This window comes from Microcaecilia unicolor, chromosome 1 (genome assembly GCF_901765095.1).
Source record: "Microcaecilia unicolor chromosome 1, aMicUni1.1, whole genome shotgun sequence".
In the NCBI taxonomy this organism is placed as follows: Eukaryota; Metazoa; Chordata; class Amphibia; order Gymnophiona; family Siphonopidae; genus Microcaecilia; species Microcaecilia unicolor.
This window is the reverse complement of record NC_044031.1, coordinates 205,052,105-205,078,411: the sequence shown is the minus strand read 5'-3', so window position 1 is coordinate 205,078,411 and position 26,307 is coordinate 205,052,105. Positions and strand designations below refer to the sequence as shown.

The following is a 26,307-nucleotide window of genomic DNA, read 5'->3' as shown; positions in this document are numbered from 1 at the left end:
ACCTAAAATTTTAAAATATTTTTTTAGTGCATGGTTAGCTCCTTAGGGGTCCTTTTACCAAGCTGCGGTATAAAGGGCCCTGCAGTAGAGGTGAAGGCTGTTTTTCCCCACACGCCAGGCCCTTTTTCCCGCAGTGGTTAAAAGGACCCTAAAAAAATGGCCTTGCAGTAAGATTACTATTACCACGTGGCCATGCAGCAGGGAGCACTTACCGCCACCCATGGAGGTAGTGGTAAGAGCTCTTGCGGTAACCTGGCAGCATATTATCGCTGGGTGTGATAAAATTCTAAGAATATTTTTTGTTGCGCTGGAAATGGAGCCTGCTTGAGGCAGAACTACCACTGGAGGCACTGGGCCGCCGGTAGTTCCAGGTTTCTGCGTGGCAACCCTTTAGTAAAAGGGCCCCTTAGTAAATTAATTACTTCCTCTGAGATGCTACACACTGTTGGCTTAACATGAACACTAATAACTTGCATTCACTATGGAAGTAAATTCTTTCTATGTTCATCCTAAAATGTAGTCCATAGCCCATTAAATGTCATTTTAGTATTTGTGAAATGAGCAGTGTTAATGGGGATTAAATGTATCCTACAAAAATGGTTACACCAGGATCCTCCTACACTCAGTAGCGATCCCTGATAATTACGCAAGTTTCCCTAGAGAAGTGTGAGGTCCCAGACTTAGACTCGGTGGCTGAAAACCATTATTGTATGATCTGGGACCCATTTTGGGCTTTGCAAACTCCCACTGCTCACAGCAGAGTTCTTAATCAATGATCCGGTGGGTGGTATTTGGTGTTTTATCCTGAAAGTGATGAGTAACCTTTTTTTTTGGGGGGGGGGGGGGGGGGGGGGGGAGGGATTGCATTCTAACCTGGTTTGAACATTTTTTCACTTGTTCTGTATTCACAATTGGTGTTGTTTATCTGAAGTTGTATAAATCTACATTGTTGTGTCAAAATATCAATAAAGTATGAAAAATAATGTCATTTTAGTATGCACATTCAATTTTTAGCACTATGCAGTTGAACAGATTTTTGCGCGTGTTGACTAGGCCCTTGATCAAACCTGTTCATAGTGCTATTAAGAGAGTTCTCCATACCTCATGCTATTCATTTATAAGCACACAGGCTTCACCGCTGGAACACAATTGAAAAAAAACCGAACAGATTTCTTAATGTCTGTTTTACAAGTGTCACACTTTCTTGTAAAATACTGCACAGTTTAGGTACCAACTTTTCAAAATGAGTGGGGTGTAATAAACACAGCAGAAATTAGACCACCACAATGAAGGAGCTTGCTCAGTATTGGCTGTGCTCGATTCCCACTGCACCCACAGAGCTGGTACCTATGCTGCCTTTTCTGAGATCGACAGAAAGGGAGGGGCCAGAGGGCAGAATCACAAGAGGAAAATGAAAGATATTTGGCTCTGAGCAAAAAAGCACACAGAATTATATGGGTAAACAATTAGTTTCTGTAATTTGTGCTGTTGAAAAGCTTGTATAATAAAATAAAACATTTTTCTTCCATCACTATCACCCAACTACAAATCCAATTGATCGATGAAGGTATCAAAAGGAGAGTGTGTGCGTATCATGTTATGGCACACCAGTAACAACTGTGATTAACAAACCAAAACCTAATTATTGTTAAAGACTCTTCAGAAAATTAGAAGCTGTTTTGGCACATTGTTTTGAAAAAAAAAAAAAAATCTATTTGAAATTTACTACATACTGAAGTGAAAATGGAAAATGCCAGATAATCAATTAAAAACCTGTCTCTGTACTTGAATATAACCGGAGGGGCTCATCAATCAATCTGTCATCCGTATGGTAGAAAGGCTGGTTTCACAGAGCCAGAGCACATGGATTATTTCAAATCTAAGAGCGTGTGCACTTCAACTTCATATTTCATCTTTTGACTTGTGGCTTTTTTTCAAGATAGTAGCATTGAATGATTCACAGCCACTGGTTCAAGAAGCCCTATTGACTTAGGTACCTTTGTCCCACAAGGAGATGGAAGTAGAAAGCAACAAAAATAGGTGAAAAGGCAGGAGGAGAAGAGTGAAACAAAGTGAATAAGAAAGAGAAAAAGAGCAAGGCAAGAAGCAGAGGAAAAAAAGGGGTCTTTTATTAAGCCACGATAGTGTTTTTAGCGTATGTTAATGATTAGCATGTGCTAAATGATAAAGATGCCCGTATATTTCTATAGGTATCTCTAGTGTTTAGCGCATGCTAATCATTAGCATGTGCTAAAAATGCTACCACAGCTTAATAAAAGACCCCCAGAGTAAGAAAGGAGCAGCAAGATAAGCAAGTAGGGCTAAAGTCGATTGAAATTTTTGAGAATCCTATGATGTTTTATCATCAGTCTCATCGCTTTAAAAGCAACAGATTTTTTTTTTAAAGAAAGTCACTCTGGGATTCGACAGAGCACAGCATCTGTTCCAAATTAAGAACAAAGATTAGAGGCAGAGCAATGAAAGCCCTCATACACGAAACACATCACAATACCGTGCTATTTCCTTTAAGAAGATTCATGGACTGCACTGCACCATGGGAGCATACCAAAGGCATAACAAGAAAAATGAATCTATTGTTTATCAAACAGGGGCATGTGCAGGGATGGAAAAAAGTTGATCCCTATAATAAATCTGCTATCCCACTTGTTTTGACAATGCATTGTTCTGCGAAATCAAGATAATATGCAAACAGCTTAACTATATACGGGGGAGGGAGGAAATAATATAGGGCACAATAGTTATGACTAACTCCTTACTTTGCATGTAATGATACATAAGAGCACATCCTCCTCCACACACCACTCCCAGATAAATAGCCATTTGCTGCAAGCCTTTTAATGAAGCTGGCATCTTGCTAATATCTAAAAGTAAAAATATAAAAGAAAGGAGAGAGTGACGTTAAAATTTAAACACCACCTATCAACACCTGAACATGACTATATAGGGAAAGAAATGGAGACATGCAGAAGCAAAAAGATTTCAATTCATTTTTGGAAATGTATTCCTCTGTTTACTAAGCCACACTAGCGGCTGCTGTGCACTAATGCCAACTCTGAATGGGCTGTGTCGGCATTGCTGTGTGGCTTAGTAAATAGGGGGGGTTAGTTTTTTCACCCACTTTTAATTTTTTTTCAGTTATTTCACACATTCATTTTAATAAAAAAATATTTTTAACATGCACACAAATCAAACGTGTTAATTTGTAGGTTAATATTCATTACGGTTTTACATATACAAAACGTTTTAAGGCATGCATGAAAATGCACATTCTTAATATATTCATACATATATAGATATTTTTTAACTCAATAAATGTGGTCTCAATAACCATCATAAAAACCTTTTCTGTTAGAGAGAGAGAGAGAGATGAGGGGAAGACAACCACCAAATGAACAAAAAAAATGCATATCCAGATGGGTTTTCGATGAAACTATTTCTGGGATAAGCAGTATAAAATGTTTAGTACTTTTTTGGGATCTTGCCAGGTACTTGTGACCTGGATTGGCCATTGTTGGAAACAGGATGCTGGGCTTGATGGACCTTTGGTCTGTCCTAGTATGGCAATATTTATGTATTTATGAATGTTATGTGGTCAGTCTATAATAATAATAAAATCTCTCTGTGGAACTGATGGCTTAAAGAGTCCAATCCAGAAAAAGAGAGGCAATAGAGGTCCGTAGATCACAGCACGGATCTCAGTCAATTTTCAGAAACTTTGTGGTTTCTGAACATTGACTGAGATCCGTTTTGTCTTTGATTTCTGATGGCTTAAATTCATGAACTCTTCATGGTACAGTTTTCTCTGTTCATAACAGACTGGTAGCAGCCTATGGCTTGGTTATTATATGGAAAAACAAAACAGGAAACCAAAAACTTCCACAGAAAATCAAAAGACAAACCTAGAAGTGGAAAATACCAGATACAAGTCCCAAGATGATCAGTAGGAAACGTTTATTCTCCAAATCCAAAATGTAGGTATAGGTAAAATATATCCAGTGCATTTTTCAAATCCAACATGCAGATGCTGATAGACTATACCCAACACGGGCCGTGTTTCGGCATGCAGGCCTTCATTAGGGATCCTTGAAGTCAACAGCATAATCATGCAAGCATGCTGAATATAGGGTCTTTTATAAAAGAACAAATGACACAAGTCAAAATACACTAAGTTTATGGTTCGAAAGACATCCAATACAGCAACTGTTCCTGAAGATATATGCTGCTGTATTTGAGCTGACATCTTTCTTTTGAATATATTTTATCTATATCTGCATTTTTGAAATTGAAGAATAAACTTTTGCTACTGATTGTCTTAGGACTTGTGTCTGGTATCTTCCACTTCTGGGTTTGTCTTTTGGTTATCATGTGGACCTGTTTATACATGTGTAAGTAGCAGATGCAGACATTTGCTTCAGCCCTAGAGAAGCTGTAAGCATCCACCCCAACATCTGTCAAGTATGTGCATAAATTATAATATTTTATAATTGCGTGTTCTTGCATGCTCTTCCAAACTCCACTCTGTGTGATGCCACTGGCAAAGTACATACCATCAGTTCAAAACATATACTTTTGTGTCAGTTGGTATTTTATAAGAGGTCATTTACAGTTTATTTTCATTTCATGTAGAGGAGTGTGGTAGCCGTGTTAGTCCACTCTTAAGGTTATCAATAGAAATCAAACAAAATAAAACATGGAAAAGAAAATAAGATGATACCTTTTTTATTGGACATAACTTAATACATTTCTTGATTCGAAAGCTAATCAAGAAATGTATTAAGTTATGTCCAATAAAAAAGGTATCATCTATTTTCTTTTCCATGTTTTCATTTCATGTAACCACTATATAGAAAATACTGACTTGTGGTTTACAATGGCCATAATTAACAAAATTAGAAAACAGAGTACATAAGTACATAAGTATTGCCATACTGGGAAAGACCAAAGGTCCATCGAGCCCAGCATCCTGTTTCCAACAGTGGCCAATCCAGGTCACAAATACCCAGCAAGATCCCAAAAATGTACAAAACATTTTATACTGCTTATCCCACAAATAGTGGATTTTCCCCAAGTCCATTTAATAACAGTCTATTGACTTTTCCTTTAGGAAGCCGTCCAAACCTTTTTAAAACTCCGCTAAGCTAACTGCCTTTACCACATTCTCTGGCAACGAATTCCAGAGTTTAATTACACGTTGAGTGAAGAAATATTTTCTCCAATTCATTTTAAATTTACTACATTGTAGCTTCATTGCATGCCCCCTAGTCCTAGTATTTTTGGAAAGCGTAAACAGACACTTCACATCTACCTGTTCAACTCCACTCATTATTTTATAGACCTCTATCATATCTCCCCTCAGCCGCCTTTTCTCCAAGCTGAAGAGCCCTAGCCACTTTAGCCTTTCCTTATAGGGAAGTCGTCCCATCCCCTTTATCATTTTCATCGCCCTTCTCTGCACCTTTTCTAATTCCACTATATCTTTTTTGAGATGCGGCGACCAGAATTGAACACAATATTTGAGGTGCAGTCGCACCATGGAGCGATACAAAGGCATTATAACATCCTCATTTTTGTTTTCCATTCCTTTCCTAATAATACCTAACATTCTATTTGCTTTCTTAGCCGCAGCAGCACACTGAGCAGAAGGTTTCAATGTATCATCAACAACGACACCTAGATCCCTTTCTTGGTCCGTGACTCCTAACGTGGAACCTTGCATGACGTAGCTATAATTCGGGTTCCTCTTTCCCACATGCATCACTTTGCACTTGCTCACATTAAACATAATCTGCCATTTAGATGCCTAGTCTCCCAGTCTCGTAAGGTCCTCTTGTAATTTTTCACAATCCTCCCGCGATTTAACGACTTTGAATAACTTTGTGTCATCAGCAAATTTAATTACCTCACTAGTTACTCCCATCTCTAGGTCATTTATAAATATGTTAAAAAGCAGCGGTCCCAGCACAGAGCCCTGAGGAACCTCACTAACTACCTTTCTCCATTGAGAATACTGACCATTTAACCCTACTATCTGTTTTCTATCTTTTAACCAGTTTTTAATCCACAATAGAACACTACCTCCTATCCCATGACTCTCCAATTTCCTCTGGAGTCTTTCATGCGGTACTTTGTCAAACGCCTTTTGAAAATCCAGATACACAATATCAACCGGCTCCCCTTTATCCACGTTTGTTCACCCCTTCAAAGAAATGTAGTAGATTGGTGAGGCAAGAGTTCCCTTCACTAAATCCATGTTGACTTTGCATTATTAATCCATGCTTTTGAATATGCTCTGTAATTTTGTTCTTAATAACAGTCTCTACCAGTTTGCCCGGCACCGACGTCAGACTCACCGGTCTATAATTTCCCGGATCTCCTCTGGAACCTTTTTTAAAAATCGGCGTTACATTGGCCACCCTCCAATCTTCCGGTACCATGCTCGATTTTAAGGATATTAAGGATATTTCTAACAATAGCTCCGCAAGCTCATTTTTCAGTTCTATCAGTACTCTGGGATGAATACCATCCGGTCCAGGATATTTGCTACTCTTCAGTTTGTAGAACTGCCCCGTTACATCCTCCAGGTTTACAGAGAATTCATTAAGTTTCTCTGACTAGAAAGTTACAATCCATTTTTTAGTGGAAGAGACTGCAAAATGAAAAATAGGTCATGTGCTCCGGGTCACTAGCTGATTCCGCCAGTCTTCACCAACTGCCATCCATGTTAACGTATCCTGAAGGCATCCTTGATTAGGAAGGTCTTCAATCCTTTCTTGAAAGCTTAATGGGATATTTCCATCTTCAAATACTGTGGTATATTATTCCAAAGTGGTGGACCCACTACACTAAAAATAGAACTGTGAGTTGAATCATAACATATATGATTATGGAAGGAAGGAATTACCAATAAATTTTGTTGGGATGAGTGTAATGCTCATGATGGTGAGTACAGAATAAAAAATCTGGAAAATGCTAGAGGGGCTCCTGAATGAAGGATTTTGTGTACAAGTGTTAACATTTTATAAGTGATCCAGAGAGGACACATATACTTTACCACTTCAAGTATACACCCCCTTACAAAAATACCCTCCCCCCTTTTACAAAGCTGCGCTAGCAGCTGTCAAGTGGTAATGCTGACACAGTGCATTCACTTTCAATGGGCTGTGTCGGCATTACCACACCGGTAGCCGCTAGCGTGGCTTTGTAAAGGGGAAGAGGGTATATTTGTTATAAGGGGGTTGGATACACTACTTTTGCATATAGCTTTGTAAATTAAAGTTATAAAACTGGTACCAGATCCAGTTATTAACACATGCTCTGCATCAAGTAAATTACTGCTCCACTCTTTAAACACTAAATGGTAGATAGTCAAAGAGGTGCAGCGCATTACCTTTAGCCAATTGTTCAGTGACACACCATTAACAGTGTGGTGAAATATCAGAATAAACTGAGCCACTCAGAAGTTGACTAAATAGATTTAGTGGGCTAATTGCTAATGCAGCATACTGCCAACATGTGACTTCCTACGCAGTTGCAGGAAGGCCATTCTGAGCCCCTGTTCCAGAGAGGTGCCAATCAAATCTGAACAGGGGTTGGTCTATTCCAGGAAACAGCCCAATAGAATTGAAGTCTTAGCTTTTGGAAGGAAGTATAAATCTCTGAATTCAGGGAGGACCCTTGTCTTCCTTTCCCAGAGGGTGTCCAAGTTAGAGGGATGTAGAACCACAGGAGGTGGGTTACTGCAGTCTGGGGCCCTCATGAGCCTTGGCACACTGCTCTAGGAGTTAAGAGAAAAGGTTACTAGTCTGGACCATAGCTGTCCCCTGGTGTAACTGAAAGGAGAGAAGTCTATTACTACAGAAACTAAACTGATCAGGGGTTGTTAGTCTGGACCTCAGCTGTCCCCTGGTGCAACTGAAAGGAGAGAGGTCTATTACTACAGAGATTAAACTGATCAGGGGTCGTTAGTCTAGACCACAGCTGTCACCTGAGGCACAGAGTGCTAGAGAAAAGGATAGCTTGGGGAGATCTAATCCTTACCCTCAAAAGAGAGTGACAGACTGAAGCTTCTGCTGGTCTATAGTCATTATTGGAGAAAGGACTGGATGCTGGGAGGTAATGGAGCTGGTGATTGCTGAGATCCTGAAAGAGACAGGAGGTAAGGCTCAAGTCTTGGGTGTTGCCTGAACTGCCTGATCTAAGAAAAAGGAGCACTATGGAACACAGAGACAAACAGAGTGGAGAGACTGGAGCATAGGTCTGTGAGAGAAGTAAAGTACAGGTCTTAACCTATGCCCAGGAGCTAGAGTACAATTGAGAAAGACTGATAAATAGAAGAGAGGATGCTGCCCAATCTGAAGGAGACAAAAGGGTGCATTACATATATACATAGATATTGATTATTTATAGAGGAGTCCTTTTACAAAGGCGCACTAGCATTTGTAGTGTTGGCTAAATGTTAGAGTCGCCCATATATTTCTATGGGCGTCGCTAGCGTTTAAAGCATGCTAATGATTAGCGCACTTTGTAAAAGGACCCCATAGTGCCTATAAGTTAATACAAAATATAGAGGAGTAAGGAGTACATCAACCTTCCAGTCTGTCAAAAGGTGTGAAAGATGTGCAGAGAAGACCCAGGATTATAAATCCTTTGAAACTTTTTGTACGTTTTGCAACTCTTTTACTTTGTTCTTATGGACTATTTGCCTAGTGTTATTTGTAAAGAATTAGGGGGTCGAGAATGTCTGTCTGTCTACGGGCAAAAATAATAATTTGAAAATTTAACGAAAATGAGATGAAACATGTCATGTGGGGAAAAAAACAGTACAAGAACACACTGAGTTTGAAAAAATGGGCCATACTGGATCATGGGTTCCAGAGACATGAGCTTCACAAAATATGGTCCACTTCTTTTTTATGTGAAAAGGAGTTCCAGCTTCTGTAGTGTAGAAACTTAGATAGAGTGAAATGTAGTCATTGGAGAATAGAGCAATGAAGTTTAAAAAGTAGAATTCTCTACTCTTCCAAATCTGAAAGTGTTCCATCCCCTGAAACCCAACTTGTAAATGACCCATGCTCAAAAAACGACACCACACACATCTGCCACACCTCCCCAATATACCCCTGCAACTGCCCCACCACTTGCAAACTGTTCTATCCCCAAAAATGTCCCATGCAACTGCCATATAACACTACATACTGCCCCATGCCTAAAACAAAATCCCCTGTAACTTCTACAACATTGCTAAATTGCCCACACCCCTTCAAACCTCCTCCTGCAAACTGGTCTACCCCAAAAACTAACCCTTCCCCCACTGTACCACCAACCTGTAAATTGCCCCACCCCAAACACTTTTCAAAGCTAGTACCCCCACCACAAAAATTAACCCCTCTACAATCTACCACACACCCAAAAACTACTCTACCCATAACTGACACAACACCCCCACCAACTGATTAGAACATGAGCCCTAACCCTCTACAAAATGGGTGGTGGTAAGTGCTCACACGGTAAATTTTTTAAATGACTGCACATTGATGGCAACAGTGCGTAGCAATTTTAATACAAAAAGGCCATTTTCATGGCTGCAGCCACTTTTTAACACAGCTTAGTAAAAAGTACCCCTGTGTTAGTAATCTGGTTATCCCTCCCAACTAAATTTAAACACCAAGCCAATGATCCTCCTACTCAGCCCTCAAAAAACTTTTATTATAATAATTAATCAAGGCACTACCATCTTCCTGTGGACACTCTATAAATCTTACAGTAAAACCTACTGAAGGCCCAGTTCTACCTGTTCCTCTCCCTTTCAGCATATCATCAAGACCTACCCAAGGACCCAATCCCTGCTGGCTTCTACCTCCCAGCACATCATCAACTTGCAAGTTAACACAACCTGCCAGAGGCCCAATTATATTGCCTCCCTGTCTGGCCCTGTTCTCACCACTCCTAAGCCTCCAAATTGACCCTAAGTGCTTAGGGTGGAGAACTCAATCTTCCCTTCTGCTGGCTCGTGTCCCAGCATTGCAAGCTGGCATGGGGAATAAATAAGTCCAGCCAGCTCATCAAGAAGCTTTTATGGTGAGTTTGGGGTTTAGGAGAGGTAAAGATATATGTCTGAAAGGAGGATTTGGTCTCTGGCAGAGTTTGCTATCACACACTGACAAGTTGATGAAGTGCCATAAGTGGGCAGAGCAAATAAAGTACCAGATGGATTTTCTTTTAATATTTATAGAGTATCAGCTGGGAAGGAGTCAGAGTAGGATCATAGACTCATTAAATTCAGAGTTCTCCCTGATGCAGACTCTTAGTGGGTGAAACAGCTATGTCGGAGATAGTTTCATCTGTCAATGTCAGAGGTAGCTGCTTTGGGTCAACAGGAAGTTAAGTATATATGAGTGGATAGTTCACCAAATCACTAGCGCTAGGCATCAGGGTTTTGAACTGTCATTGTTGTAGCACTGCAATCTAAGTACACATTTTTTATGTTTTAAAATTTTTCATGAAAATTTTTGATTATCTTTAAAGACTAAGATTTCACACACACTTAGGTATTTTTATATTACTATTTATGCTTTTTTTTTCTTTAAGAGTTTTTTTTAGGGGTGGGCTAAGAGGGCATTCTACTCCATTGATTCCTAGTACTATATATGAGCACACCTTTTCCCTCTCTAATTTTTTATAGTGTATTTTGAATTTGCTGTATCAATTTTTTGAGCCTAGAATTTTGTTTTTGTCTCTTTAAAACTTAGCAATTGCAAAGTGTGTGCATCAACAGTTTCTGCATGCTCTATACCTGCTGTTTGTGGTGGTTTAGGGGTGAGGGCAGGACAGTATACATAGAAAGGTGCACGTTCCGGTATCCTTCTCAAACCTAACATTCACAGAAATGCCTCTTTTCAGTTTGGCTATGTTCACAAAGTTACCTGATCGTAACTTTTAGCTGCATCTGAGGAGAATAATTTTAAAGCAGGGTACTTTACCTGGGTAAATACCAATAAGAACTGCTCTCTAAAAAAAAGAAAAAAGCATTTAATACAGTCACTTTTAATTGATAAGAATACACTAACCCCCAAATTCTATATATGCTGCCTTAAGTGCGCTAATTTGGACTCATGGCCAAATTGCACACATAGCTTAATTGACTAACAAGCCAATCAGCGCTGATAATTGCTACTTAACCAATTAGCAGCAATAATTGGCTTTAATTAGAATTTACACTCACAACTTTCTAGGCGTATTCTACAACGCGGTGTACATAAATTCTAATTTGGGCAGTCGAAAAGGGGACATGGCCATGGGTGTGGAATGGGTGAGTTGTGGGCATTTCAAATAACTATGCTCACTATTATAGAATACACCCAAACTGCGCCTAACTTAGGCGCAGGTATTTAGGCCTGGTTTTAGGTGGCCTGCATTGTAGTCACAAGAACGACGCATGCGCATATTCTATAAACTATGCCTAACTTTCGGCGTAGTTTATAGAATCATGCTAACCGTGTGGGGTTTTTTTGGCACTGATTTTTAAGACACCATTTATAGAATTTGGCCCTAATTAAATACGAAGTGCTGAATATAATGAAAGGCTTTTAATACATTTGCTTTATAACAGGGATGTGCAACTTCAGCCCTCATCAGGTCAGGTTTTCAAGATTTCCACAATGAATATGTATGAAATCGATTTGCATTCAATGGAAGCAGTACATACAAATAGATCTCATGCATGCTGTTGGAGAAATTCTGAAAACCTGATTAGATTGTGGCCCTTGAGGACCGAGGCTGGATACCCCTGCTTTATAACAAAAGACTTGGTGCATCTGGCCCTTCAGCTTCAATTAGGGGGATTAAGGGATATGACAACTCATCCGCTTTTACTTTTGGGTGTGTGTAATATCACAGGGGCATGCATGCACACACCCCATGCATGTAATTATTTAATTATCTGTGCTTTTCCTTCAGCCCCTCCTCACAATCCCTGTAAAATGTTGTTGTTACTTCTCCCATCTTCTGGCTCTGTAAATTCTTTGTCTCATCCGCAGTCCACTTGAGAAAGTAGAGAAATGTAGAGTGCCACACTCACTTTGGCTAAAATGCTACTGTTCACAAGATGTGAAGTCATTCAAGGAGAGAAATAAAAACTCCTCATAACAGCAGCCAGCCAAGTGGAAATTACAGGGTCTACTATCTTATAAAAGCAGTAATTAGTGCTATTAGTCACAAATATAATAACAACTTGCATTAACAGAGCACTTTTTCTTCAAATGGGACACCAAGTTACTCCACTCTGGCCAAATCTTCTTTCCTTACCCTGTATCAATTCCATTCAGTCTGATTCTGGCCTGATGCTTCATCTCAGATGACGCTTCTCTATGCCGTAGTCATTTCTCGGCTTGACTACTGCAATACAATACACGCTGGACTGCCATGAATGGGCAGACTGGATAGGCCACGTGGAGGGGCATAATTGAAAGGGGCACCCAAGTTTTCCTGAGGACATCATCGCAGGACGTCCCGGCGAAAGGGCGGGGAAACCCGTATTATCGAAACAAGATGGGCATCCATCTTTTGTTTCGATAATACGGTCGGGGATGCCCAAATCGCAAAATTTAGGTCGACCTTAGAGATGGTTGTCCCCGATTTTTGGCGATAATGGAAACCGAGGACGCCCATCTCAGAAACAACCAAATCCAAGCCCTTTGGTCGTGGGAGGAACCAGCATTCGTAGTGCATTGGTCCCCCAGACATGTCAAGACACCAACTGGGCACCCTAGGGGGCACTGCAGTAGACTTCAGAAATTGCTCCCAGGTGCATAACTCCCTTACCGTGTGTGCTGAGCCCCCCAAAACCACCTAAAAACCCACTCCCCACAACCGTACAACCACTACCATAGCCCTTATGGGTGAAGGGGGGCACCTACATGTGGGTACAGTGGGTTTGTGGTGGGTTTTGAAGGGTTCACATTTACCACTACAAGTGTAACAAGTAGGGGAGGGATGGACCTGGGTCTGCCTGCCTGAATTGCACTGCACCCACTAAAACTGCTCCAGGAACCTGCATACTGGTCATGGAGCTGGGTATGATATTTGAGGCTGGCATAGATGCTGGAAAAAATATTTTAAAACATTTTTTTAGGGTGGGAGGGAGTTAGTGACCACTGGGGGAGTAAGGGGAGGTCATCCCTGATTCCGTCCGGTGGTCATCTGGTCATTTAGGGCACATTTTTGTGGATTGGTCATAAGAAAAAAAGGACCAGGTAAAGTCGTCCAAGTGTTCATCAGGGACGCCCTTCTTTTTCCATTATTAGTTGAGGACGCCCATGTGTTTGGCACGCCCCAGTCCCACCTTTGCTACGCCTCCGACACGCCCTCGTGAACTTTGGTCATCCCCGTGACGGAAAGCAGTTAAGGACGCCCAAAATTGGCTTAAGATTATGCCAATTTGGGCGACCCTGTGAGAAGGACGCCCATCTTGCAATTTGTGTCGAAAGATGGGCGCCCTTCTCTTTAGAAAATAAGCCTGATAGTCTTTATCTGCCTTTATTTTTCTCTGTTTCTATGTACGTGTATTCAGACTATCCAGAACACTGCTCTAAGAATTTTTTCCTATGCAACAAGATTTGATCCCATTACACCACTTCTCGTGAAACATTATTACTGGCTACCAGTACAATATCACATTCATTTTAAAATCCTCACTATGATTTACAAGGTCTTTTCTTGTATCCCCACTTCTTTCTCTTCGTCCATTATTCCTCACACCTTCTGCCAGAACATTTCACTTGCTCCATGATGGTCACCTCTATGTTCCACCGATCTCATGTGCCCGGCTTGACTCAATGCATCAGAGTGCTTTCTACTGTGCTGGCCCCCTCCTCTGGAACTCGCTCCCCCCTCCTTCACTCCACTCTGAACTTTCTTTTTTCCAAATTCAAAGCATCATTTAAAACCCACCTCTTTAAATTAGCCTTCAGCAAGCAAGCACAGTCTTAAGAGTATGCAATGGTGTGATGCTCTCTTGCTTACATTGATGCTATTCTTCAATATCTCGACTCTTTATTCTCCTCAGGTTCTATTTTTCTCTGTCCTGTTTTTTTTAAACAGAGTTCCTTTCCTTTGTATTGCTATTTTTAAATTGTAAACTGCTTCACTGTCCCATATGAGAGGAAGTATATCAAATATAATAAACCATAAACCATACTAATAATAGCACTTCAGAAATGTATCACTCTTATTTCCAATTATAGCCAAAAAAAAATCTATCCCAGTTTACAAAGAATTCTCTCCAAGGAGCAGTTCATATTTTTTCCAGTTTTCAATTCCACTCTTTAGGTAAATAACAGGATCATATAATAAAGAAAAGATGTGAGAAGATGTATATCTGTGTTTGCATTGCTCACAGACAAGAGATCAGGAGCATTACTTAAGGCGTGATTAACCTGGTGAAGTTATTGCTCAAGAGGGTGCAGTGACAGAAATGAAGGGAACACAGAACTTGCTAGATGACTGCATAAAAAGGAAGGAGTAATTTTATCTTCCGACACGCTTCTGAACTGAATCAATTAAGCAGGCATATTTGTTCTTCCCTGGGAGTGTTTCAGTCTGGGAGAATGAATTATTTGCTGACAAACAGAAAAAAAACCATGCCAAAATATTTTCAGCAACAATCATCCCACATAGGGAATGTGCAGCTGTAACATATGGCACCATACCATACCTTTCAGTTACTTCCTTTTAGGAACAGAGTGCTTGCTCTAAGAGATGATATGCTGGAAGAAATATTACCTAAAATATAAAAAAAATAAGAATTTTAATTGCTACTAATTTGACAAAATAATATTTTACTGGTTTTATCTTCTCTCATTGGTCCTTAAATTACTACATATTTTTCTAAGAGGAGTGTATGGGTCAGTGTTTCAGAACCAGCACTGACTGGATCAGCTAAGTGGGACAAAATGTCTTCAGTCTGACTCTCAGAAGCTAGCCTATGATTTATGGTTAAGGTTTATTACATTTAAGCAAACAAATATTTTTCCAATTCACTCCCAGAGCTCAGCCTGCTTGGCTAATCAAACAGTCTTGAGCTACATGTAAATGAGTGTATAATGAATGAAGTTGCAACCAACCCACTGTGAGCCACAGAATACACTAACTGCTTCATTTTCTTATGCATGAGCATGATTATCCTTATTTTCTACTTTCCAACAGGGCAAAAGAACTCTCCAAACATTTAATGGAATACGGATCAAATTTGGCACGGGGGTTGGGAGATGGGAGCTGGAAATCAGGGGAAAAGAGATATGGAGTTTGAAAATGGGTGAGATCAAACCAGTGGTTCCACAGAAATAAAGGGGCCTTTTTACTAAAACTTAGCGCCTCCTAATGGACATTAGCATGTGCTAAATGCCACATGACCCATACTGCATTTAGCATGCACTCATGTCTGTTAACGCACATTAAGCTTTAGTAAAAGAGTCCTACCCCCCCCCCCCCCAAAAAAAAAGGCCCCTATGCATTTCTATGCTACAGCAGCTTCAACACAGAAACACGGATATATTGAATCTGAGCAGTGAGGGAATTTCTTTCAAACTGTTTATCCCCTTTTTCTTTCATCTCCCAGTCACAGATACAAATAGACACACACACATATACAAACAGACATGGACACATACATACATACACACACAAACACATATAGAGAGGATGGCAGTTGTATTTATTTATTGAGCTTTATTAACTGCCTTTATGAAGAGACTCATTCAAGTTGGTGTAAAATCGGTGTAGGTTGACATAAACAACTCATACTGCATTAACAGCTTAACAATAGTAAAATGATGAAATGTAAGCATATAATACAATCAGTGAGATAAAGCTGGAGATAGGCAAATTAAATCCTAGTAACAGCAATGATGATGCAGTATCAAATATATACACACAAGCCGTTAAGCCCATTAAAACGGGCAAAATTTTTTGCTAATGTTCAAGATGAGTTACCATCAATTCTTATATGTTAATGTGTGAGTGAACATTTGATTAAAAAACATCCGTCAGTTTTTGCTGTAAAATATCTATTCCTCTAGAATCTTCCCATTGCATTGTTTCTTTCTGAGTTGGTTCAGATAATGTCTGCATCCATGGTCCCTCCGAGTTCCAGGCCCCCTCCCTCCCTGCCTCCCTCCCTCCCAGTTCCAGGCCCCTTCCCTGCCTCCCTCCCTCCCTCCCAGTTCCAGGCTCCCTCCCTTTCTCCTGATTTCTTCTTGGGGTGGCCCCCAAGACCTCTCACCTGCTGTCTATAAGACTTGAACCTGCAGCTCTGCGAGAGCTTTTTCCGGGCATTCCTGCACACTTGCATAATTTGGAGCCCCAGCTGGGCTACTGAGGGCCAAGCAGGAGGTAGGAGGTGCTTCCAAACCCACCCTATGTGGGGCTAGCACCTTACTCTGGTTGGGAGTCATGCCACCATTTATAAAAAGAACGTCTCTATCGCGTCGCTGTCCCGCTGTGTGTGTGAGAGAGAGAGAGAGAGAGAGAAAGAAAGTGTGTATGTGTGTGTGTGTGAAAGAGAGAGAGAGTGTTAGAGTGAGTAAGCAAAAAAACAGATGGGGTTCACACTTTTCCAAGGACACCTCACCCAGATCTATATAGCAATGGAAGTATTCTAGCATAGGATATTTTATTTATTGTTAATGTTTGAAACTACAAACAAGCAAGTGGTTTATGCTTGATTTCAGGAATTATTTATGTTTCTGCTTTTAGTATTTTCTTTAAAAATATTTTAAACTCCAATTTGGCTTACTCTTGTCACTTGATAAAAATCACAAACTGACAAGACTTAAAGAGTCACAGATGACATTTTATATTTCATACTTTAAACATAATAGTAAAAAATGGTAGGAAAAGACTTCAGCAGCTCAGTCTGAAATTTATCAGTCTTTGGACCTAGATCCTTTCACTGAGCAGTCTCGTCACAAGTCAGGAAAACCTCCCACCTTTGTAATTGCAATTGTTTCAATTTTATCTATTTTAGCAAAAAAACTTTTTAATTTTATCACAAAAAATGTTTTCAAAGTGATTTTGTAAAATGTCTTTATAAGTTATTTCTAAAATCAAACTGGAAAATGGCAACATAGCTTTGATAGGTTCATGCTCATCTGCTCTACAGAGCGCTACCATTTCATAACTGTTTCTTTAGGAGCTGTACAAATTGTTGCCGAATGGCACACTTGCAAGTGTTATCATCCTTACAGTTATCAAAAACTGAGGTTGAGCCGAATGACCTACCCAGTGAGGTAAGCAAGCTTATAACTTTGTGCAAGGAGGTAGTTACTAAGGGCTAAATTCTATAAATGGCGCCTTAATCAGTGCCAAAAAACCATGCGCTTAGCTCGATTGTATAAACTAGAATACGCCGTTAGGTGTAGTTTATAGAACATGTTTATAGAATATGCTTAATGGCCATTCTTGTGACTAAAATTTAGGCGCAGCCATTTAGGCCACCCAGAACCATGCCTTAATACCTGTTTCTAAGTTAGGCGCAGATTGGGTGTATTCTATAATAGTGTGCATATTTTTTGAAATGCCCATAACCCGCCCATTTCACACCCATGGCCTCACCCATTTTTAGCTGTGCGCATTGGAATTTACACACACCACATTATAGAATACTCCTTGAAAGTTCTAATTAAAGCTAATTACTGCCACTAATTGGTTAAGTACCAATTATCAGCACTGATTGGCTTGTTAATTAAGTTGTGTGAACAATTTGGCCGTGCGACCAAATTTGGATGTATAACTTAAGGTGCCATTTATAAAATTTGGGGGTCAGCAAACAGACCGTAGAAGTCTGCCCAGCACTGGCTTTGCTTCCCAATCGTTGGTGTCGCAACCAAATCACCGCTAAGCTTCTTTTGATCCATTCCAAAGGAATCCTGTTTAGAAGGAATGGATCCAAAGAAGGTTAGCGGTGATTAGGTGGCAACACCAATAATTGGGAAGCAAACCCAGTGCTGTGCAGACTTCTATAGTCTGTACCCAGATCGTGGTTGGACAGATTCAGCTTCAGAAGTGCTGGGAAGACTTCTACGGTCTCTGCCCTGATTGTGGTTGAACAGATTTGAATGAGCTGGAGTGGGGCTTTTTAGGGGCTTCGATGAAACTTTAAAAGTTTTTGAAGGACAGTGCTATGCCCTGAAAATGACAAGGACAAATCAAGATCAGGTATACATGTGAAGCATCGCATCATACCTTATGCTATGAGTTTATCTTGTTGGGCAGATTGGATGGACCATAAAAGTCTTTATCTGCTGTCCTCTATTATGTTACTATGAACAAAAATCAAGTGTTCACTGAAGAAAACGATCAAGCAGTGCAAGTCAACTCGGTGGAACAGCGTTCTACTGACATTGAAATCTGTGGCACAGAATATGGAAGAGCTGCGTACAATTGCCACTAAACTACGTGCAAACAAGCAGTTCCTGACAAATTGTGTGCAATTGTACTGTGACCATGTTCGTACATGTATTTTTAGTGTCATGGCTCCTCCCCTTTAGAATGCATTGCCCTCAACAATTGGATTGTAAGCATCACAAATTAGATTCCAAAGTAAGCGTAAGACCTTTCTCTTCAAAGACGTAGTTGCTGCCTCATCCTATTCTACTTTTCTTTCCTCTATTCTTAAAATGTAGTTCCTTTCTATACCTTTTTTATTTTACTTTGTAAACCACTCTGAAAGGCTCCTTGAAAACAGTATATCAAGACTAATAAAAACTTGAAAACTTGATTACTCCTTGCTGGCAGAAGTTATTATGGTATTGGAAACATTTGACAGGGCTACAAATGAACTGTCGATACTAAGCCTTCACTACATCTGGTGATCCCAACAAAATATCAGCTGAAATGGCATCTGACAATTGCAAGCTCAGACAGCCATGTGATAGCATCCTTAAAGAATTGTCTTGCAGATCATCTGGATCCATAGGCGCCCGGTATAAGAGGCTTGGAGAGGCTAAGCCTCACCCCTGCTGCAGCAGAATGGATCAGCTGTGGAGTCCAGCTGCTCTGAGGGGATTAAATTGTTGATTTACCTCTATCCTCACAGCAGGAGCTGCAGTGAAAGCCCTATAGCAGTTGTAGAAATTAGTTTACGATTTGTTTACCTTACTGCTGGGAAAGCAGGGGGGGTTTGGCTGGAGGTGTCCTGGGTTGCCAGGGAGATATTTAACGAGGATGACTTCCTGACCTGCACTGAGGACAGATAGCAGCAGAACGGATACTGGGCCAGCATGATCAGAAAAAGTCACCAGACAACAAAGGTAGAAAAGATAATTTTATTTTCATTATAGTGTTTGGAATATGTCCACTTTGAGAATCAGGTGCTCAACATTAAAAGTAAAGGTGGAGGAGTAGCTCTGTATGTGAGAAATGATATCACAGCGACTGAAATGACAGGGAACTGGGGAAAGGAAGAAGCGATATGGATCACCTTAAAAAGAAAGGATAAAACCTCGGTCCATGTGGGTGTTGTCTACAGACCTCCGACACATTTGGAGGACCTAGATAAAGATCTGATCGCTGATATTCAAAAGTTGGGGAAGAAAAGAGAGGTGCTGTTGTTGGGAGATTTCAATCTGCCGGATGTAGATTGGACGGTTCCGTCTGCGAAATCGGAAAGAAGCAGAGAGATCGTGGATGCTTTTCAAAGTGCTTTACTCAGACAAATGGTGTCAGAACCCACGAGGGAGGGAGCGACGCTAGATCTGGTACTCACAAATGGGGATAATGTGTCAAATGTCCGAGTGGGTGCCTACCTGGGCAACAGTGACCATCAAACGGTTTGGTTTGATATGACGGCTGAAGAGGAGGGTGGCCACTCAAAACTCAAAGTCCTGGATTTCAAACATGCTGACTTTAGTAAAATGGGGGAATACCTGAGGAAGGAGCTGATGGGATGGGAGGAAATACAAGAAGTGGAAGGACAGTGGTCCAGACTGAAAGAAGCTATAAATAGGGCCACGAACCTTTATGTAAGGAAAGTAAATAAAAGCAAGAGAAAAAGGAAACCAATATGGTTCTCCAAGCAAGTGGCTGAGAAAATAAAGGCTAAAGAGTTGGCGTTCCAGAAATACAAAAAAACTCATGAAAAGGGACACAAGGAGGAATACCAGATGAAACTGAAAGAAGCCAAGAGAGAGATACGACTGGCGAAAGCGCAAACGGAAGAACAAATGGCTAGAAATGTGAGGAGGGGAGGCAAAATTTTCTTCAGGTATATTAGTGAAAGGAAAATGACTAAAAAGGGAATTGTGAGACTAAAAGATACTGCGAACCGCTATGTGGATAATGATGAAGAAAAAGCAAATTTGCTAAATAGATACTTCTGTTCTGTTTTCACAGAAGAAAATCTTGGAGAAGGACCGCGATGGACTGCAAAAAGTACAAATGAGATTGAAGTGGATAGAGCACCGTTCACGGAAGAGAGTGTGTATGAACAACTTGAAAAGCTAAAGGTGGACAAAGCCATGGGGCCAGATGGGATCCACCCTAGGATATTGAGGGAGCTCAGAGAGGTTCTGGCGGGTCCTCTTAAAGATTTGTTTAATAAATCCTTGGAGACGGGAGAGGTTCCGAGGGATTGGAGATCGGCGGATGTGGTCCCACTTCACAAAAGTGGTGATAGGGAAGAAGCTGCAAACTACAGGCCGGTAAGCCTCACTTCAGTTATTGGAAAAGTAATGGAAGCGATGCTGAAGGAAAGGATAGTGAATTTCCTGGAAGCCAATAAGTTGCAAGATCCGAGACAGCATGGATTTATCAAAGGGAAATCGTGCCAAACGAACCTCATTGAGTTCTTTGATTGGGTGACAGGAGAACTGAATCAGGGATGAGCTATGGACGTAATCTACTTAGATTTCAGCAAAGCTTTTGACACGGTTCCCCACAGGAGGCTCTTAAATAAACTGGAGGGGCTGAAGATAGGACCCGAAGTGGTGAACTGGATTAGGAACTGGTTGACGGACAGACGCCAGAGGGTGGTGGTGAATGGAATTCGCTCGGAGGAGCGAAAGGTAAGTAGTGGAGTGCCTCAAGGATCGGTGCTGGGGCCGATTCTGTTAAATATATTTGTGAGTGACATTGCTGAAGGGTTAGAAGGTAAAGTTTGCCTATTTGCGGATGATACTAAGATCTGTAACAGAGTGGACACCCCGGAGGGAGTGGAAAACATGAAAAAGGACATACGGAAGCTAGAAGAATGGTCTAAGGTTTGGCAATTAAAATTCAATGCGAAGAAATGCAAAGTGATGCACTTAGGAAGTAGAAATCCACGGGAGACGTATGTGTTAGGTGGGGAGAGTCTGATAGGTACGGGCGGAGAGAGGGATCTTGGGGTGATAGTATCTGAGGATTTGAAGGCGACGAAACAGTGTGACAAGGCGGTGGCAGTAGCTAGAAGGTTGTTAGGCTGTATAAAGAGAGGTGTGACCAGCAGAAGAAAGGGGGTGTTGATGCCCCTGTGTAAGTCGTTGGTGAGACCCCACCTGGAGTATTGTGTTCAGTTTTGGAGGCCGTATCTTGTTAAGGATGTAAAAAGAATTGAAGCGGTGCAAAGAAAAGCTACGAGAATGGTATGGGATTTGCGTTACAAGACGTATGAGGAGAGACTTGCTGAACTAAACATGTATACTCTGGAGGAAAGGAGAAACAGGGGTGATATGATACAGACGTTCAAATATTTGAAAGGTATTAATCCGCAAACAAATCTTTTCCGGAGATGGGAAGGTGGTAGAACGAGAGGACATGAAATGAGATTGAAGGGGGGCAGACTCAAGAAAAATGTCAGGAAGTATTTTTTCACGGAGAGAGTAGTGGATGCTTGGAATGCCCTCCCGCGGGAGGTGGTGGAAATGAAAACGGTAACGGAATTCAAACATGCGTGGGATAAGCATAAAGGAATCCTGTGCCGAAGGAATGGATCCTCAGGAGCTTAGTCAAGATCGGGAGGCGGGGCTGGAGTTTGGGAGGCGGGGATAGGGCTGGGCAGACTTATACGGTCTGTGCCAGAGCCAGTGGTGGGAAGCGGGACTGGTGGTTGGGAGGCGGGGATAGTGCTGGACAGACTTGTACGGTCTGTGCCAGAGCCGGGGTTGGGAGGCAGGGCTGGGGAGGTGAGGATAGTGCTGGGCAGACTTATACAGTCTGTGCCTGTGCCAGAGCCGGTGGTTGAGAGGTGGGGCTGGTGGTTGGGAGGCAGGGATAGTGCGGGGCAGACTTATACGGTCTGTGCCCTGAAGAGCATAGGTACAAATCAAAGTAGGGTATACACAAAAAGCAGCAAATATGAGTTATCTTGTTGGGCAGACTGGATGGACCGTGCAGGTCTTTTTCTGCCGTCATCTACTATGTTACTATGTTACTATAAGTTTATATTTATTTACTTATTTATGGCATTTTATCCCACATTAAACATGAATTAGGGTGTTTAGTGGCTCTACATGAGAATTGTGATGATATGATCCCTTGTTTCATATTGTTGACAGTCTGCATGTTCCATATGGGTGGTATATTGGTGTATTAGGTTCTGCCCAGTGTAATATTTATGGTACAGTAAGGTTCTGAGTGTGTTTTTGGACAAAGTTGTGTATAGTGTTTTGCAGTTGAGTGATTGTGGTTAGAATATGCTTGGAGCAACCACTTTATTCTTTGACATATGATACATATCTAATATCTAAATTTAATAAAAGGTATTAATTGTGACTTTTATTTTTATTTATTTATTTTTTCTGCATGTTATCAGACAATTATGGATTTAAGCTCCACCCCTGGCCCCACCCCTAACCCCACCCCCTTTAGCCTCCCCAAACAGTTGGGCCACCGACTGCCTATGTCTGGATCAGTGTTTTATAGTTACAGAGACACACTTGGCAGCAATGTTGCTGGACCCAAAGCTGAAGAGTTGTTTAGTCTCATGACAGTCGAAGAGTAGAACAATACCATAAACCATTGATTCCCAAACCTGGTCCCGGAGGCACTCCAGCCAGTCAAGTTTTCAGGATACTCAGAATGAATATTCATGACAGAGACTTGCATGCACTACCTCAACTGCATGTAAATCTATCTCATGAATATTCATTGTGGCCTGCCAGACCGAGCACTGACAGCAGATCAAGCTTTAGTCAATGCAGACCACCAATAAAATATCCAAAATTAGAAGAATCAGAGGTAGATTTATTTTTTGAGACTTACTCAAAAGCCAGAAAAAATCTTCAGTGATCAACAAAGTAGATACATATCGAGCTCAGACGAGGAATTCTGCTGGTCTCTTACTACCTACTGGTAACAAAAGTTCCATGTGTGGCCAAAAACTTGTTCCTGTTTCCTTGCTTAGAACTCCTGCCACCAGCAAATCAGCAGAACATTCTTTTTCAGTTTTCAGTTGCAGGATGAACAATCGAGAAATGTAGACCGGAACTGTGCTCTGGCTCTATAAATCGTTTATTACTTTTACATTGTTTGAAATGATTTTTTTCACAGTCCACATTAATAAATAATATTTTTTTGTTGCCTATTTAACAAAGCTATGCCTATTGTCTTGTGTTAAATTTTAACAAGCTTTAGGACACATTTTGTGTTTTCTTTGAATTTACAAGATCTTTTAAATACAGGTTGGGTATGGGGATGAGAAAGAGAAAACTGGAGGATGGTGCGGAGACGGTACCAATATGATGGGGATGGTACGCCGACGGAAAAGAATCAACTGGAGATGGTGAGGGGGCAGTAGCAATATGATGGGGATGGAAGATGGAATAGAACTGACTACAGACAGATGGGGATGGGGACCATATTACATCCCCATGCACACCTCTATTCTACAGTGAATCCTAGTGAATGAACCATCTAGCTTTCTTAATGGTTGCTATGCACAGTGACACCTGGTAACTGAATCCTATAGGTTTCTACTGTTTGAAATATATATTGCTTTTAGTACTGGGGAAGCATGTTATCTTGGGACTCTGGCATCCTGTGGTTAAACTAAAATTCACTCTTTGAAATCTGGTGACACTCTAGTTTTCATTATTATTCTTTCAAAACCAAAAGAACATTTAGGAACTGCTCTATTGAAATCACCTTCCCCTCTCCCCTCCCGATCAGATACACACACAAAAAACTTACATTACGTATATACATACAGTAGGGTTGGAAAGATTTACATGAGCCATGCTCTACATGCTTTTCCCACTTGTTCAATATGCAAAGTCATTTGCCAGGCATCAGCAACATTTGAATTTGAACCAGGACAATACAAGCCATGAGGTCAGCATGCTCTTAGGGCAAAAAACTGAAAGTGACTGTTGCTCTTCTATTTCCCAAACAGCTTCGTTGATACATTTTATATAATATTTAAGGCATACTTATTGATGCTGTCTCCATAGGAATCAGTATACTTTCATTTCACTCACAATTTATATTCTCCCTGTTCACAGATAAAACCAAGTCCAAATGCGGAATACAGCAAAACACAAATACAATAAAGAGCAACAAAAAATGGGGACAACACCAGCACTTAAATACATGTTAACAAATTAGACGTGACATAAAAATGCATTTCCCTTCCGGTGGAGGAAATATTTTTTCACTCAAAGAATAGTTAAGCTCTGGAACTCATTGCCAGAGGATGTGGTAATGGCGGTTAGTATATCTGGGTTTAAAAAATGTTTGGACAAGTTCCTGGAGGATAAGTCCATAGTCTGTTATTGAGATGGATATGGGGGAAGCCACTGCTTGCCCTGGGATTGTTAGCATGGAATGTTGCTGCTAATTGGGTTTCTGCCAGGTCCTTGTGACCTGGCTTGGCCACTATTTGGAAAACAGGATACTGGGCTTGATGGACCATTGGTCTGACCCAGTATGGCTACTTTTATGTTCTTATGTAAGAAACATAATGTCTCAACTGATAATACTGGAAAAGAGCCACACCAGGCAACCCAAACTTAGTCTGCAAATCTCTAAAAGAGTTAATCTGCCAAGAATCCTGAACAACATGCAACAAATATAGCGCACCACCCTGGGTCCAATGCGCAAAGGTCGCCAGAGACATACCTGGGGGAAAATCTACATTTCCACAGATAGGTAGAAAGGGTGTAATTCGAGAGTTGCTACCCAAAAGCTTAAAGTGCAGAGATTTAATTGAAGACATTCTATAGCTGTGATAGGGAAAGTACTACTAATAGGTGATTTTAATATGCCAGATGTTGATTGAGGTATCCCTATTTCAGGGTCTTTTAGAAACATGGAGATCCTGGGTTCTCTACAGGGGGAACTATTCCAGCAGTTGGTAATGGAACCCATGCAGGATAAGGCCATACTGGACTTAGTGCTTACTAAGGGGGGGCTGTTTCTGATGTTATAATAGGTGATCATCTGACATACAGACATCACCACATGGTGTGGTTTAATATTAAGATAGATGTGGAGAAGGTTCATTCACAAGTGAAGGTTCTAGACTTCAAAAAAACCCTAATGTTCAGATGGGGGATTACCTCAAGGAATTGCTGTCTGGATGGAAACATCTAGAAAAAGTTGGAAAGCAGTAGGCAAAACTGAAAGGAGCTATTATAAGGGCAACAAACCTTTTTATAAGGAAAGTAAATAAAAGTAAGAGGAAAAGGAGGCCGCTTTGGTTCTCAAAAGTAGTAGCTGAAAAGGTAAGGAAAAAAAAGTTAGCCTTTACAAGAGATTGTAGAAAAAGGAAGACATGCGACAATATCTGGAAAAGCTAAGAGAAGCTGATAGAGTAGTCAGGAAAGCAAAGATGCAAATGGAAGAAAATATTGTCAATATAGTAAAATGGGGGGGACAAGACATTTTTTAGGTAGATTAGTGATAGGAGGAAGTGACATTGTGAGACTCAAAGGTGAAGGGGAGGAATATGTAGAAGCTGATAAAGATAAGGTAGAATTGCTTAACAAATATTTCTGTTCTGTGTTCACAGAGGAAGGGCTGAGAGCAGGACCGCAGAAGACAAACACCAATAGGAATGGAGGGCTGGTAATCACTGAACAATTTGCAAAAGACTGTGTTCTTAGAAGCTGGCTAAACTAAAGGTGGACAAAGCAAAGGGGCTGGATGAAATACATCCAAGGGTACTGAAAGAACTTAGGGAAGTTCTAGTGGCTGGACTGGAGAAGAGCAGATGTAGTCCCTCTCCAAAAAAGTGAAAGCAAGGAAGAGGTTGGGAACTACAGGCCGGTAAGTCTGACTTCTGTGGTAAGAAAACTAAATGGAAACACTTTTAAAACT

At 40.8% G+C, this 26,307-nt stretch overlaps 1 protein-coding gene across 4 annotated transcripts in view; it reads right to left on the bottom strand.

Moving 5' to 3' along the window:
- LOC115460163 (cytochrome c oxidase assembly factor 1 homolog) overlaps positions 1-26,307 on the bottom strand; it is a 159,580-nt gene that overhangs the window by 10,939 nt on the left and 122,334 nt on the right. For 3 of the 4 annotated variants that reach the window (XM_030190001.1, XM_030190003.1, XM_030190002.1), the window contains 3 exons: positions 14,732-14,799; positions 11,001-11,028; positions 2,778-2,882 (listed from right to left, as the gene is read on the bottom strand). In XM_030190001.1, the coding sequence (XP_030045861.1) occupies positions 2,778-2,871 (94 nt within the window). In that variant the 5' untranslated portion in view covers positions 2,872-2,882; positions 11,001-11,028; positions 14,732-14,799. The remainder of the gene's footprint in view (positions 1-2,777; positions 2,883-11,000; positions 11,029-14,731; positions 14,800-26,307) is intronic. The other variant, XM_030190004.1, reaches the window with a different exon arrangement.